The 16,545-nt window shown below is 44.8% G+C and overlaps 1 protein-coding gene across 5 annotated transcripts in view; it reads right to left on the bottom strand.

The window, feature by feature from the left end:
* The window catches only part of LOC136021813 (sphingosine-1-phosphate transporter SPNS2-like), a 129,043-nt gene extending 125,563 nt beyond the window's left edge, over window positions 1-3,480 (bottom strand). For all 5 annotated transcript variants that reach the window (XR_010615892.1, XM_065694435.1, XM_065694438.1 and 2 more), the window contains exon 1: window positions 3,108-3,480. Coding sequence is in view for 4 of the 5 variants with exons in the window: in XM_065694435.1 (XP_065550507.1) it covers window positions 3,108-3,411 (304 nt within the window). In the remaining variant the exon portion in view is untranslated. The remainder of the gene's footprint in view (window positions 1-3,107) is intronic.
* Window positions 3,481-16,545: the final 13,065 nt, after the last annotated feature.

Raw genomic sequence — 16,545 nt, 5'->3', positions numbered from 1 at the left:
GTCTTTGTATCCAGAGTATATACACTGAAATATGCCACATTTACTGTTTACTTTTAGCAAAAGCATTTGCTTTTTACTTTTAGGAGCAAGATGTGCTATAGGAGAGGTCAGCCTGCTTCTTTCTATTACATAAGATTTCCTGTGTGACTGGATGTGTGTTACCTGACTTCCATGTGCTTATGCTAGAAAATAGTGGAAGATACCCACAGAATTACACTTGCAACAAAGAAACTCCATGTATGATCTTTCTTTTCTAGTGACTAAATACCTACTTGCATATACTACTTACATACATACGCTAAATATATACTTGCCCTTTTTATACTTGTATTTCTCACCATGAAAGCCAAAATGATTGCAACTTAAGTTTTCAAGTGAGATAGAAGCTGTACTCGTAGCATTGTGCCCATACAACTGGATGCTCTGTTTGCTTATGTCCATCTGTCAGCTGCCTGCTCATCACCTTTGAGTCCACTGACCTGCTTTTGGCTAAATTTGACAGCAGGAAGAAGTCCCCAAGGTCCAAACAACTTCATTAATTAAATAAATAAATAAATAAACCCCCCAAAACCAAAACTAAAAAATGGTTGGGTAGAGGAAAGACACTTGAAAGACAAGAAGAGAAAGGTTAATGACAGAGGTCAGCTCTTATTTGACGTCAGAGAACCCACAGGATTGATCACCCTAGAGACACAAATCCTCAGGGACCAGTTTTCATTGGCGCTGCTGCTCCTCTAGCACTTGTTTCAAACAGAGCTGAAACCCAAAATGAATTCCAGTTCTCACAACACTTCACTGGCCTTAGGTAAATCATAACTTCTAATGCTACTTGCCCTGCCATAACGTGGGTAGTGTTAAACTCCCTTATTGGAGTTGCTGCAACAATTCATATTTGAAATGCACTTTGAAGGTCTGAAGAATTGTATTCACTAATTATTACCTGTCTTGAGACATGAGCTGAATATTCAAAGTGCTAGCTTGATTCATATGGAAGTGCTCGTCACATAAGTATGTGGTATGCACAAAGACTCAAAATATAAAAGCAAAGATTGCTTTTAGAGAAGACATTATTATAAAGTCAGTTTTGAGCTCAAAACACAACATTTTTATTACCACAACTCTTCTATTAAGACTGGATTAAAATTATTTCTTGGTTTGGATTAGCACTTTATAAAACACCAGTTTGAGAAATAAATACCAATTGAAAGAAAACAACAAGATCATGCAAAACTTGATTCTGTCCCCAGAGGGAAGTCTGATGGCTGAGATCTTACACCTTTGATATCAAGCTGCATGCTAACAGAAAAGTTCCACAGGGCAGTTATTGAGCACTGTGAAACCAGAGCGTATCCTAGAAATACACTGGCAATCCCAGAGCTGGGACTGGCAATACTACATCTTAGCAGGCAGGCGGTTTTATCCTCTGTTTGGGCAGGCACTTTCCAGCCTTCCCAGAAATGATGCTGCTTCTCCCTCCCTTCGCCAGAGCATCCCAAGCCTTCTTTCAGGCAAAAAAAAATAATCAAATGACAAAGGTCTTACTGAAAGTACCAGAGCAAATAGGTGAAGAAGATAGCGCACAAGGGCGGGATAGCTCCCTGGAAAGGAAACTTTCTATGCATTGAAGAAAAATGGTGCTTTGCAGTATAACTCTCCAATAGAGAGATTCTTTTTTGTGGACAAGGGAGCAAACTACAATTTCCTTCAATAACAACAGATCAACGTTGCATCTTCAAGCTTCCTCCTGTAACACACTGACTGCCAACCGAGCATTCAATCCCTCTCAATACTGGCCTTTACATCCCCTGAAGGAACAAGCCCTGTCTAAAAAAAAGCAATAAAAAAGCCACAACAGTGTCAGCTAAATTTTGGTTCTAATCCTTCCTGTCTCGCTACCTCAGACAAAACAAAGCCAACCTGGCCAACTTACTCTGACAACAGCGTATGTCAGTGATTTATGTCCTTTGCACTCTATTACCGCCCTACAAACATATATTATTTTAATGCTGTATAAGCAAATATCTGATTTGTTTAACACCACGTTGATTCCTAGTGATTAAAATATGTATATGCATGGAGCAAAATTTATACATGCACAAACCCCCTTTATGAGCTCTGAAGATAAAATTATCAGTATTGCCAAACACAGAATATGTATTATATTTTAATTACATGAGACAGATGAATACCAACAAGCCTACTTCATTTCTAATTACCAAAAGTTCAGTAATCATCATCTTCCCTCCTGTTATTGCCTGACAAGAATAAATCAGGAGTCCCCTCTAGGGACTGTACAGTAAACGTCCTAACACACATTTCTTTCGGAGCCAAGCTTCTTACTTGTAGCAGTCACACAGGCATATAGTGCCTTTCGCACAGTACAGCTGAGAAAACATATCGGTCAAGGAGTGCATGGCTTTAAAGCGTTTACCTCAAGAGAAGAGCTGCCTTGGGAAGTGCAATGCAGCTGCCTCCTGCATCCCTGCAGAAACTACCGGGCAGCTCGGGAGTTCTGCAGAGAAGGGACCCTCCTTGGCCAAGCGCTGAAGGACAGTCTGGTTTTCAGGCTGGAGGGACTCAGCAGACACAACGCAGAGGTGGTTTGCTTCAGTGGGATTTTCACCCATGGAAACACAAGGGATCGCATTCCCCCGTTTAACTAGTCAGAGACAGCGGCTGCACCTGTCACCCGCAGCGTTTACGCCAGTCAATGAGAGCAGGAGCGTTCCTCCATCACCCAGAAAAATCACATGAAGTAACCTCTGCGCATCACTCCTTTCCGAGGAGCCCACCGAACACTTAACTCCGCCATCGAGCCCTGACAAACAAAGGCCACCTCCTCTGGTTTTACATGAAATTCACACAAACTGGAGAACAATACCGGGGGGGCTGCACAATGGGCACCAGCCGCAGCCGGCCACACCGCGTCCCTACGACTCGCTCCAACCGGAGCGCACGGCCCAGCCCGGCGGGGGAGCACGGCTGTGCCCCCCGCACTCGGCCGGCGCACGAAGGGATGCGGAGGCTGTCCCTGAGGCGGGGGGATGGCTCCTGCCGCCGCGGACCCGCGCCCTCTCACGGGGCGGTTCGCCGAGCGCTGCCCTCACCTGCCACCGTGTACCGGTCCAGGTAGTTGAGCACGTTGCCCACGCTGAGGATGCCGGCGGCCGCCACCCGCGCCCGGCCGAGACTCGGCGCCTTGTGGAGGGCGGCCGCACGCTCGGGGTGCTTGCCGGTAGCCGGCGGGTTCATCCTGCCCGACAGGGTCTGCACCTCGCCCTCAGCGCCCCGGCCGCAGCAGCCCCGCTCGCCGCCGCCGCCGTCCTCCTCCTCCTCTTCGTCACCGGCTCGCAGCCGCCCGCCGCAGCCCGGGCTGCTGCCGGAGGAGCCGTCGCTTTCCAGGCACATCATGGGCTGCGGGGAGGCAACCGCGGAGCGACCGGCGGAGCGCTCCCAGCGCCGCAGCCCGCGGCCGCCGCCGCCGCCTCTGACAGCTGCCGGGCGGGGCGGGACCCGCGCAGCGCTCCGCCTCCGCGGCCGAGCGCGCTCCGCCCCGACGGCCGACAAGGCAGGAGGGCATCACCTCTGCGCGGCCAGCGGCAGCCTCAGCGCCGACCCGCTCGGCCCCTCCGGCATGTGGGGCTGAGCCGTCAGCTCCCTTTATTCTGCAGCGCTGCGCGCCGGGGGTGGGACACATTCGTAGCAGAACAGTGTGGTTAGCTGCAGAAAGCGTGCCAAACAACGCTGGCTTGTATCAAGCAGCCAGCTCCACCCCGTCCACACAAGCCCGCCCGCAGATCTGGTTTTACGAACAAATCAGCCCAAATCTGCCTATTGTCAGAACTGGCTCTGGTCGCAGATGCTGCCCAGGGAATGGCGATGGCGTGGTGCAGGGTAAGGGCATGCTGCACTGCGCTGCCAACAGCGCGGCTGCCTGCTCGGCCCCAGACGGTTTCCCTAGTGCACAGAAGCAGCTTCAGGAACAACGTGCATCTTCAAAGGGAGTAAAATTGCTCCAAAGTCGTCCCCCCCACCCCGAACATAGTTTCATCGCGCTCCCTTACAAAGTTACACCTTTGAGCTAAGAAAGGCCAGGAGAAATTTAATTTCAAAAGGAGGAGTCTTCAAAGAGATAAAAGTGGTTCAAAAGCAGAGTGGCTCCAGCCTGTCGTACCTGTAGTAAAACTACAAAAGCTCGCTAAAACCAGAAGTAAGACGTCTGCTAGAGAGCTAACGTGCAGTTGTCCAAGAACAGGGGGTTACGATTTCACATTTCTCTGTTTGTTGATCGAAACTGAATCATTATTAAAGCCTCTGTCTCCGGGACACGCAATTAAACAACCCCCCTGTCACCCACCTCCCGGGAAGCCAGAGCTGCCCACAGCACAATGCGGTCTGTGTGCTCTCGGCATACCTGCTTTTGGCACACCCTTCCCACACAGCTCCCACCCGGTGACACCAGAGCCGGGATATGCAGGAATCTGGTGATACACTGCAGAAGGAACCCCCAGGATGCTGCAGAGAAAGGGGCACTTCCTGGTGTGTCAGTGCAAGACTCAGTGCTCCTGGGGCAGCACGATGCTGAGGAAAAGAGCAAACACAATTTCTAATGACACACGACACTCCCAAATAGTGGTGATGTTTTTGTGTTGACAGTAGGTCTGCACTGATGTCCCAAAGCTAGTTTCAGTAACAGAAAGATATCTGGATCAACATAGGATAAATAGTTCTGTTTGACTTGTTGAAGTCTAGGGGATAACTTTTTTCTCCATAGCAGCACTGCAGTTCAGCTGTGACTGACTGTATGGTAAAGGTTATACTAACAAAACTTCACATTCCCATTGATTTCAGAATTCAAGTGGTGTAATGTAATGCGGTCCAATGGCAGTGCTCACCCAGAATATTATATAGCCCAAAAGGAAAACAAAACCAAAACAACACAGTAGAATTGAAAAGAAGGAGGAGGAAATGAAGGAAGGGTGAAATAACTTCACAAAGACCACAAAGCTTGCCCAGGAGTGGGGGCAAAACTGGTGCATACTTTAGTTTAGACCTATCAGACACTATACACAGCTACAGGTTCAAGGAGTTACACAGACACCAGCCAAACTATCCAGAAGCCCTCAAATGTCTATGGTCTGCTCCTGGGCTTTGTGCACAAAATACAGTGTTCAGATGTTAATGAGATTATAAGGTAAGAGAAAATAAAGGACCTTAGTTTTATGGATCAAATTGTTCCCCTGAAAGCAACTAGGAAAGTACAATTTTCATAAGAAACTGAAGTTTAATTTCATTTCTTTCATTTCATTTGTGACCAATACCAAGCACACAAACACAGCTGATGCTGAAGGTGGCTTCCAGCACATTAAAGTAACGGCCTAAAAAAGCAGGGGAGTAACATCTTTGAATCCCCTAGATCCAGAAAATCCCCAGAAAAAGAGAAACCAGCCCAAATACCAATTTACTATTAAAAGTCAACATATATGCTCCAAATTTCAGGCAGGCTTCTGATGGCCGTCAAACACGGAGCAATGCAGGACCAAGCTGAAGGGGCTTGTAAGAGCATCCTTCTAACAGAGAGGAGCTGGAGCTCAGAGACATCTACAGGCACAGCACAAAGAGGCAGTGGTTAGGCAGTTAGTTACATGGTCTTACAGCCAACCCTAACACCTTCACTCGCAGACAAGCAGAGCAGAAGCCATGTCATGAGATTTATGTAAAGGAAAAACAGAGGGAACTGGAAAAAATTTGATGGAATTGCCTTTACTGACAGGATGATTCATATGACTGAACTGCTAAAATCACTGGTTACTAGCTCTTAAAAGGAACAGATTCTAGCTTAGAGACATTGCTGGATTTTGCCGTTACAGGTTGTTGAGAGGCAGTTTTATTACAGCGTGCAAGTTCTATCATGGGGAGAAAAACGACAGTTCTTTAAGCTCTAATCAAGTGGGAAAAGGCACAGCAAGAACCAGAACAATGTCTGAGAGCTGGAATTAGAATGAATCATCTGGTTCACATTTGCTACAGAGTGATTATCCTCTAGATCAAAATGCTAAAGAAGGGATGTATTCTCTATCCCTTTACATCCTTGCATCCAAGCGGATTGCCTTTCTAGGAAGTGCATTATTGAACTCAAACAAGAGCTAGTGCACTCCGTAAGAGACCTGGCTGCAATGTGATGATACAGGAGGTCAGGCTAGAGGGGTTAAAGTCCCCACCCTGAACATAAGAGTTCTTACTCCACTTACCAAGCACACATTTTATGCACCCACTTCGGTCTCTAGATTGACCTGAGTATAGCCCCTAAGAAAGGGCAAAACACCAACCTAATCTTGAAATGGTGATTGCAGAACTGTAGTGTTCTCAAAGCCGTGGTGATGAAGATGGAGAGCACCTTTCTAGATACTAGCGATACTGTGTACTGTCTAAAAGCTGGGAAGCTCCCTCACAATTGGAACACTACCAAAAGGTGTGTAAATACTATTAAAACAAGTCTGGAGTTACCTAGCTCATCCTTCTGCTTCTGGTTATGCATGTTGTCTCTGCTCCAGAATGAGCTCTGGCCATCTATAGATTCCAGCTAACAGATAATTAGCTAGGGATAAGAGAATCAACAACCTTAGCACAGAGAAGTAATGTAGCCTTGGGCACGTCTCTAAAAGCACCTCAGCCCATACACCATCATTGGCTTGTCCCAGGGGCCTCAACCACTCGATCTGGTTCAAAATCAGGACCCAAACACAGGGACACACAGTCTCTTAAGGGAAATCAAGCTCCACAGGACACCATACTACAGGATCACAAACCCCAGATTTTAGGTTCTCCAGATACGTCTTAACCTGATCAAATGTTATGAAAGGTCATGTTGTCAGGTGGTCATCAAGGCTGCAAGAGCCACACACAGGACAATGACAGCACTCTCTAACCCTGCCCATTCTTGGGCTTCAAAAGGACAACAGCTCTGCGGGGCAACCCCACAGTTACACACCTACATTCCCATTATACCTGCTGAATCTCCAAGCTTCTTTTTCCTTCAGAAACTTCTTAGCTGAATTAACCTGCTACTAACACTTGATACTGCACAGCTCATCCAGCTCAGGGGTTTCTTATGGGAGATGCTGTAGACACAGAAGTTTTAAAATCTCTCAGAAGTCAAGTTAGGCTTAATCTCAATGTTGAAAGTGATGTCTTAATTCCTTGAATTCAACAGACACGTGATGGAGGAAGAGGCAGTGAACCAAAGGAAAGCTCTATGAACAGAAGCTGGCATGCCAAGGCCAAGTTCTTTTCTGACTGTCATGCTGTAGTGTTTGAAATCATAAATTGGATGCAGAAGAAGCTGTATTTCTATGAAAACACTCAGCTTCCCAACAATATGAGCAGCTGCTCTCACCCTCCCCTACAATCCTATAAGTGCCTGAATAGTTTGTGACTTTTTCAGTTATGACACTTGTAGAGCACTCCAGCCTGCCTGGTGTGTATCATCTCATACAACCAAAACCAAAAAAGAAGCAGCAACAAGCCCCCCAAAGCCTCCCAACAACCCAAAAATACCCTCCCCTCCCCACAGCCAGCAAGAAAACACACACACAGACCCCAAACCAAAAGTCTACAAGCACAGCAGAGTGCCTCAGTAGCCAGAGGCAGCTGGTACAGCAGAGAACTACCACTGCTGGCCTCGCAACTTCTTAGCGAATGGCCTTTGATGCTGGGGACTGTTGAACGTAATGATCCATCTCCCAAAGTCCTGACCTTCATTATACTTAGAGGAGTCTCAATGCTCCAAATAAACGGAGTTTGTGGTCTCACCTCAGCTCCCAGTGGGGACTACAATTACAAGTATGCAACATTTTGGGCGAGTTTTTGAATGAAGGATGTTGAGCCTGAACCACTGCCTCTGCCCACTGGAGGAGTCAGATCTGCAGATGATAACATGCATGTTTGCTGTTAGCATCCCACTTCTCAGAAAAGCCAAATACTTGAGGTCTGATTAACTAGCATTTAAGCATACAGTGTGGAACGGGTAGTTACAGAAATAGCATTCTTGCACTACCCCAGCATTTTAGGAAGGGGCTGCCAGGTCCATGTGGGAGCAGAGGAATCCCAAAACAATAAGGACAGACCCAGAAGTTCCCAATTTATAAACAGCTTCCTGGCATCTTACAAAAGGGCCCAAGCCATGAGAAGGGGATCCTTACAAAAACAACACTGACAGAAACAGTTCCACTGTTCTGTCTTGCCCACATGAGGACAGATAGAAGATGAGATCACACAATATGGAACAGGCTGAAACTATAGCTCTAACTGCAGGATTTGCTCAGTCAAGCTGACTTAACTCATTCCATTTCAAGACCAGATTTCCTCGAGCAACTTTGAAAATTCTGGCTTCATACTAGCCGATGAGCATCCATTGTCCCAGACGTTGTCCCCAGAATTACAATCCCAGTCTCCTAACCTTATGCGATTTATGTTAATACATCAGGGTTACTTGAGGCAAAAACCACCTATAGCCTCAGCGCCTGAATGGCCAACCTGTGCTTTCAGAAGAGGGGTTTGTTTTATTTCACGCTTAGTAATTTTCATGCCTTTTCAGCACGTGCAGTGAAACCAATTGGTTTATCATAGGATATTGGGATGCACTCATCTGGACTAACTTCTTGGACTGAATGATTGCCTAAAATTATATGGGACAGGATCTGAAAACTAGATATCTAGGATGGAAGGAACCAGCTGTTATTCCTAGTAGTTCAACAGTTTCAAGCTCCAAACCTCACAGTGGTGACTGGTCCACTTGAGATCAAGCAGAACACGCAGGGGTTGCTTTACTAGCGGATTTCCCTGCCTAGCTCGTAGAGACCAAGGACATTTAAAAGCTCTTTATATCACAGCAAATCCTATACCATTAACATTAAAAAAAAAAAAAAAAAAGGGCAAAGTCATTCTTCAAAGCCAAAGAACTGCTCAAGAATTAGAAAAGCTGAGCTCGATAATGGTGGTTATAGGTACTAGAGAGATTCTTTGAAGGGATCGCAGTTTAATATAGTCAAGATCAGGGAACTGAAGAGCAGTTTGAAGAAGATCCAAATGATACATGTCAGAAAGGGGAAGAAGGAAGTTCTCAGTCCACTGCCTAGGTAAAGTAGCATGGAGTAGTGGATAGGTAGATTTTAACTTCAGTATATCTTTTATGGGATGGAGAGCTAAGGGAGAGTGGAAAAATAACCAGTGAGATAAATGGAGAGTAAAGGGACTCGTGCTGCCAGTTACAAAGTTAGCTGCAACTCTAAATTATTAACAACTACTCTTTCTTATTTCAAGCAATGTTGTATCCTAATCAGAGGAACTAATCCCAAAACAAGTGTTTGCGGTGATTCACATAGGTGTGCTTACACCTGGATCATCTTCCTGTCTGCAAACAGAAAATAGCCAGTGAGTTACCTGACCAATTACCTGACCAGCGTGTAGTGGTTGGTGTTTTAATAGGGACTGTTTCACAGAGCTGGAATAATCATGCATGTAATTAGTCAAGAGGAAAGTTAGAGAATGATAATCTGGGAAGCCTCCTATTTACTGAGAAAGAGGCTATGAGGAACATACTAGTGCCATAAAAAGGGCAAGTTTTGATAAACTGGTATCTAGAAATAAAACGCTGATATGAAGCAAAAGGATATGGTATATTCTGTAAGAAATAGTTTCATTTTCAAGTCTATTGTAACAGAAGAGTAGTGTTGACAGTATAGCACCTCAGCATTAGATAAATGGGGAGAGCTGTCAACAACAGGCTATGCTGCAGTCTGAAAAGTGTCTATGCTTTAGTAGCTGAAGTCAGACCTCCAGAGAATCTCAGAAGTGCAGGATGAGGGCACTCTGGTCTGCTGATAACTGCTAACAGGGAGAACTTCCAGGAGCCTGGAAGGATGCTCATGTCGTGCCAATATTTTATAAACATCAATATAGGTCTGCCAGCCTGGCAGCAGTCCTGATAAAATAATGTAAGTGCTGACATGGGACTCGATTAATAGAGAAACAGGGATCATGTAATTCCTACCAACGAACAAAATTGTATTAAAAGGTTGAACTTGACAAATTAACTTGATTTTTATTTTTATGGTATCAAAAGTTTGCTTGCCTGCTGAAAGGCAGCAATGTCACTGTACTTTCGATAACATTTTAGACTCGCCATGCCACATTAAGTGTATTCAACCTGGCTATATAACAAGTCACAAAATGTAATTACAGGTAGGGATATATTACTAAGCATATTTCCAAAGGAGTCCCCCGGGAGCTTGAACTCTGTTGTAATGCATTGTTAGTGACAAGGAAGAAAGCAACCCTTGTTCCAGTGCTATAACTGTTAGTAAATAAGGACAGCAGAGCTTACTGCTGGGATGGTATGGATTGCTTGGAATACTATCAGTTTAACAAGATGTTTTAACATGTAGGAACACAGACCATAGGTCTCACAGGACACAGGACCTTTGGACAGCAGTCACTTTGGAAAGGCGACTGGTGAAAAGGCAATGAAACAGGAGTTCCCAGGGCAGTGCTGGAGGGAGGAGGGCTGTGAACACTGCAGGAACCTGGGAGAGGAAGCAAGCGATATCACCTCTCACTTGTGTCATGTCTGCTTCTGATGCAGCAAGTACAGTTTTGTTGGCTACCACTCAAGAAGGCTGTTGATAAATAGAAGAGCACTCAGGAAACAGCTGCAAGAAAGATGAAGGGCCTGGAAACGATGGTTTATAACAACAGATTCAAGAAGCACAAATGAGTTCAGATCTTTAGGCCGAGGGCTGATTTGCACAGCTTTTTGCGCATAGACATAGGAAAACTAATTCAATTCTTAGAGTCACCTGTGTAACAACACTGTAAAGCCCATTACAGCAAGAGTGGGAAGCTATGGAGATACAAGGGGCATGTTTATTAATAATTAATAATTCACTAGCTATTGTAGCAGTTCTGCTTTACCAAAAAACATTCAAGTCAAAATTAGTTCTCTTTCTAAAACCTTCGTAGTTCAAGCAGGAAGTGATTTAGAGATGTCTATAGCTATAACATACAGGCTATCGGATTAAACAGCCAGGGAAGAGCCCATCTGCTCTGATAATCTGTTTTTAAATATAGTCAAACTCAAATGTATATACACATATACATATAGATGTATATCTGCATATACATACACATTTATATATAAATAAGAATAAAATTTAGGGCAAATGCTTCTATTTGTTCAAGTGATTTTTTCTTTCTGAGCAAGTGCAAAGCAGAGTAAAAAGAGGCATTAACTGCAGTGGCAGTTGGTGCTACTGAAGAGCCTGAATGACAACTGTTCTTATCACTTCTCTATTTCTATGCTCATTGCTGCAAAACATAAGGAACCACTATTGATACATGCCAAGAGGGCAAGTTTTATAAGCTTTACTAAGTAACAGAGAATTACAAAGTCAGAACAAAGCCAGAGGGAATTGCTTAAGTGCTTAACTCTGAAGAATACAAAAAACTTCTTGGGGTTACTGTTTCCAACTCTTCTTAGCAGCTAATTCTTCCAAGATACATACACCAGGACAACTACTACTCATAACTGCTACTTCATCCTGAAATGCAACCTGCAACAAGACCCATGTGCAGCTTTCCTTACATCCAGTCACATAACCATGCAGGCCAAGGCAAAAGGAAGGAGGTAATATTATGTCTACATGTGTAGTGCTGGAAACTCTGTCACTGTCCTGATGTTCAGGGCTGTCTGAAAGAGTCCTACTTTCCTCCAAAGCACCAAATCCCAGACACAGCAAAGGCAATGAAGCCTCCACAGACCAGTTCTTGCTGCATCCCTCTTTACTACAAAACTTTGGTTGCAGACAGTCTCCTTTCTTTCTTTCAGAGCACTGAGCATTCATGGGCAGACTTCTTCACGTTAAGGAGGGCTGGGCTGCATACTGGAATAACCCATTCCAACAGGAAGAATATTGTAAAGTCTTCAACCTGCATCATTTCCTAACATGACTCAAGGAGCAACATTCACACAGATGTATCCTAAGTGTTATTTTATGGATTCCACACGTTCACCAGTATCACCGTAAAGAACATTCAAAATAAAACCTTTGCAAGTGAGGTCTGTGTCTTGCAGTAGAGGATCTGGTTGAATGCAACCGTAACTCACGTTTTCCTGCCATTCATAAGCTGCACAAACTGCTATCAGCAGTTCCTTTAATTGAATTACAGCCTGGTTGTAGAATCAGGAAATAGGTTTTCTACTCCAAGGGGAAGGCAATGTAAAGGGAGAGGCTGGCACATGTTCTTTCAAGCATACATGTGTTCAGCATCCATTCCCAGGCAGATCTGAAAGCACTGCAGCAAAGTATGCATCTGCCACAAAGTTGCCCAGTTTTCCCAAAAGCCAGAGGTGAGTGGGATTTGGTAAATGCCAGTGGAGATGGACAGACTCCACCTTAATGCTGCTCCTAAAACAGCAGTTCAGTGTCCAGTCACCTTGAAAAACACCATCTCCTGATGGCACCTTGTGCCTTTAACATCAACTAGTTCAGTTGTACCTGCATTATCCTGTGCATGAAACATGGGGCTGCAAAGGCCTTCTAGACTTCCATGTTCTAAAATAAGCTTCTTCTCCCAGTAGCTTCAGTTCGGAGACTCTTTTAAAGCCTCCCTGTTCTGAGGATTAGAAACCTCTATCTTGTTTCCAGACTAAGTTTGTTTCTGGCCCAGTCATACCCTTTTTCTCTTTGACCAACATTATCCTTTGGTTTAAGTATGTTTCTCTTCCTGTTCATTCCTGGATTGTATTTATAGATACAATCTTCCCCTCACCGAGTAGGCTCTTTCCTTCTCACAGAACAGTCTCCTAGGATGACTGGGAAATGCACTTGTTTCACAGCTGAGAACCTGGTGCAGAACTCCAGGTAATATTTCATTCCTACTTGGTACAATGCATCAATACCTTTATCCTTTCCTGATTACTAGAACTGCAGTGTTATTTTCCCCATCTGACAGGTCAGATCCATCCTTTGACTGGCCCTTACATTCACTCTCCTCCCTTACCTGCTTGCACCTACACGTCTTTTTGTAACAGAAATGCCTGTTGATCTGTAGGTTAATAGCCATGCATTTTATCTTGCTGAATTTTATCCATTTCAATTCCGTTTTAAAATTATCAATAAATGTAACCAGCACAAATATTGACTAAGATCACATGTATTGTTAAGAACATCCTTACTCACAACCCTCATTTCAACGGTGCATGGATTTGCCTTCTCTTCTCTACCCTGTTCTCAAAGGGCAGAACTTTCTGCTGCTGTATTGCAGTTCTTTCAGTATGCTGGAGTAGAGAGTCCTGTATTCAGGAGAGATCCTGGTAGTAGTTGTACAACAGCTGGCAAAGAAATTCCAAACCTTTTCCATATTCAACTATATTTGTTTCCCTAATCAGTTGTCCCTTTGACAGAGAAAATCTGAATCGCAAACCTACTGTTGTTTATCCTTTCATTTCATTTAAATAGAATCAATTTACCATCACCCAAGCAAGGATAATGTTTTTCAGTAGCTTCCTTATCTTATCCTTAACACCTGCAAGAATCATATTGAAGTCACATCATCTCTTTTCTATTCAGGCACATTTTGATGAGAAAAGTCTATTAGATATTATATCCAGGACTATCTGACCTTACATTTAATAGCATTTGTTCTTCAGTCTATTATCTGAGAGGTTTGTTTTCATATGCTAGTTCCCAGTAATATACAGCTCTTTCATAACACTACAGAGATTTTATGCAGATACGATTCTAATAAAAGAGGGAAACCTTCTAGCACCGCCCTATAAAACCTTTTATCCATGCTGGCCCCTCCTGGTTCCTTACAGCACACCTTGTCATGAGCACAAGACAGGGGAGTCACGCTTGGAATTTTCTGGGTAATGAAGATGGATTCCAGAGAAGTAACGCAGCCAACATCCGGGTGCAAGGAAGATGGAGAAGTTTGAAATCACACCATAAAGTCAACCTTTTGTGCTAGAAAAAACAAGTAACACTGTGCCTGCCACTGGCTGTGCTTGCAGGAGCATTAGATTTGCACCACAGCCAAACAGCAGGTAGAAAATAAGAGCTGTGAAAGCTTGTTTTATCGCTGTTGATCCCACCCACAAAGCATTTTCTACCATTATGAAAAATAGGCTCAGTGAATCTGAATCTTCAGCTTTTGCTCACAGAAGCAAAACTCAGGCCTTGGAAATATTACTGTTGAAAAATGCTGCCAGCTCTTTCTCTCTAAAGAAACCACAACTTGGTGAACTGTGAAGTCCTTCACAACACATAAGCCACAGCGCTTTTGTCACCACAAAGGAGCTGGCCCTTGATAGCACATGAATGTGCTGTGGGTTTTCTTGTCCAGACAAATATTTCTATTCCATATAAACATTTTTTAGCATCTGGGTTCCCCTTGATTTTTGGTGAACTCCCTGAGGAATGGGTGGTAAAAGATAATGAACTTTCTCACATCTGAGCACCCACAACATGCCAATAGACCTGCCCTTCTCCTCCTCCACCCCACGGAGAAGTGTGCCACAAAAACAACGTCGTTAAGTAACTGACTTCTTAAAAGGCAGCTTTCCTTCCTAGCACTTGAAAACATCCTTCTCCCACACAAACATGGGAGTCGATTTATAGCTTGTTTGGATCTCACAGGCAGGAGCTGATTTGCTTTTGTCAGTTATCACCGAGAGGGTGAGAAAAACGAGTTTCATAGGAGGCAAACCCCAAGCTGACTCCAGGCCGTACGAATGCCCTGCTCCATCTAAGCAGCTTGGAGGTGTGCGTTTGGCACAGCCTCAGGAGGTTTTACCAGATAAATGGAGGCAGTTCTGACCCTCTCCATTGCTGCCCCTGGACAAGACACTTCCTTTCTTCCTCCGTTCTGTAGTTACCAAGTAAAAGTAAAGCCTCCTTGAAGAGACAAGAAAGAAATACCACTTAGGTGGAAAGATGGTAAAAAAATGAGGCTAGCCAAGTGAGTGCAAGCTTTGCACAGAGAAACCCACAGACAGCTCACTTGTTCACAGCCCATGTTAAAAAGAAAGGCCCACACAAATACCCATAGGTTATACCTGTGCAGCCTCCTCATGCTGACTGTCTCTACCTTATCCAGGAGGATTTCCAAGGAGAGCTCAATATCTGGAATCATCTTTGAAGTGTTGTAGAGATACCCAAACATCCAGACAGTCTGAGTAAGACTCTCAGTGAGTGGTGAGCTACTCTCTGCTAAGCTCTGATGGGCGAGTAGGAAAGCTGTCACCACCAACCAGCGATAATGGTTGTGGAGCCATCCCAGTGGTATTTTACATGCCTACAGAGGAAATCCAAGGCTAGAGGACAAGCTCCAGAATCACTGTCTAGCTTTGTATATATGGAAAGAAAGGATCCCTTCAGAAAGGGCCTGGCTCATCCTTCTAGTCTTTAATAGCGGCAAAGAGATCCAGGTCTAGTGTTCCACAGTAGAAAGGTATCTACCCATCATGTGTCAGGTCTCAAACAAACAGATATACTTAGCACCAGCTATGAGCCTATTTATTGAAAGGATCCTAAAAGCAGGAAGGTGAACACCACAAAATGAAAGAGTAGCCAGCCCTCAAGGAGCAACTAGAACTCATTGCACTGCAAGACCTAGCACAAGGCTGTCAAATACAGCAGCCAGCACCTGACAGGTTCAGTGACAGCCTCCAGACAAGCCTCTGTCAGTCTGACCCAGCTCATGTCTAGAAGAGAAGGGAATTCCCTCTGACCCAGCTCCCCACACGCAGTGTCCCACCTCCTGCATGAGCTGGGATGGAGCACAATACCCATGTGCTGCTTGCAGGGCACAGCCACCAGCCCACGCTCCTTCTACCTTCAGGTCAACACAGTTCTAGTCCAGGCCTTTCACATCCACATCTTTACTTCTATTTTGCTGGTTCCTTTTCAAAAGGGTTATTCCTGTGTGAGGGGGGAAGCAGGGTCTGCGTAGCAGAGAGGCCCCAAATCCTTTACCTTTGGGTGCCATGTGCTGCTCGTGGCACTAGGATTGCACAGGCTGCTCTGTAGGGAAGCTCCTGTCACAAAGCCCCGTGAGGCATAGTTGTTGCAAGGACAAAACATTACATAGCTGCAGATTTACATACAGGAGCAGAGAAGCAGCCAGGAGTTTTAGTCAAAGTATTTTAGTATAAGATGGTTGATAAGAGAAACTGCAGAAGAGTCTCACAAAGCTTTGGATGAAGCAGTAACCTCTCGGGATATTAACGGTGGCAGCTACTCCAGGGTGCGAAGGGAGGAGTGCTGCCACCACGGAATGTGCAGGACGATGCATCCCACTCAGTGGGCCTTTGAAGTACAAGACCAGGAACACCAACATTTCTGTCACTGTGGGATTTTTACCTCACTGAGCGATGTGCTAGCACTGCCAGTTTCTTGGAATTGCCTTGCTGAGGCATCCATCTAATTTTCTATGCTCCTCCCTTATGAATTCATACTGCAAGCCTGGAAATAGAGACTCCACCAG

Source organism: Lathamus discolor, chromosome 14, assembly GCF_037157495.1.
Source record: "Lathamus discolor isolate bLatDis1 chromosome 14, bLatDis1.hap1, whole genome shotgun sequence".
NCBI classification, from domain to species: domain Eukaryota; kingdom Metazoa; phylum Chordata; class Aves; order Psittaciformes; family Psittacidae; genus Lathamus; species Lathamus discolor.
This window is presented reverse-complemented; position numbering and strand designations above follow the sequence as displayed.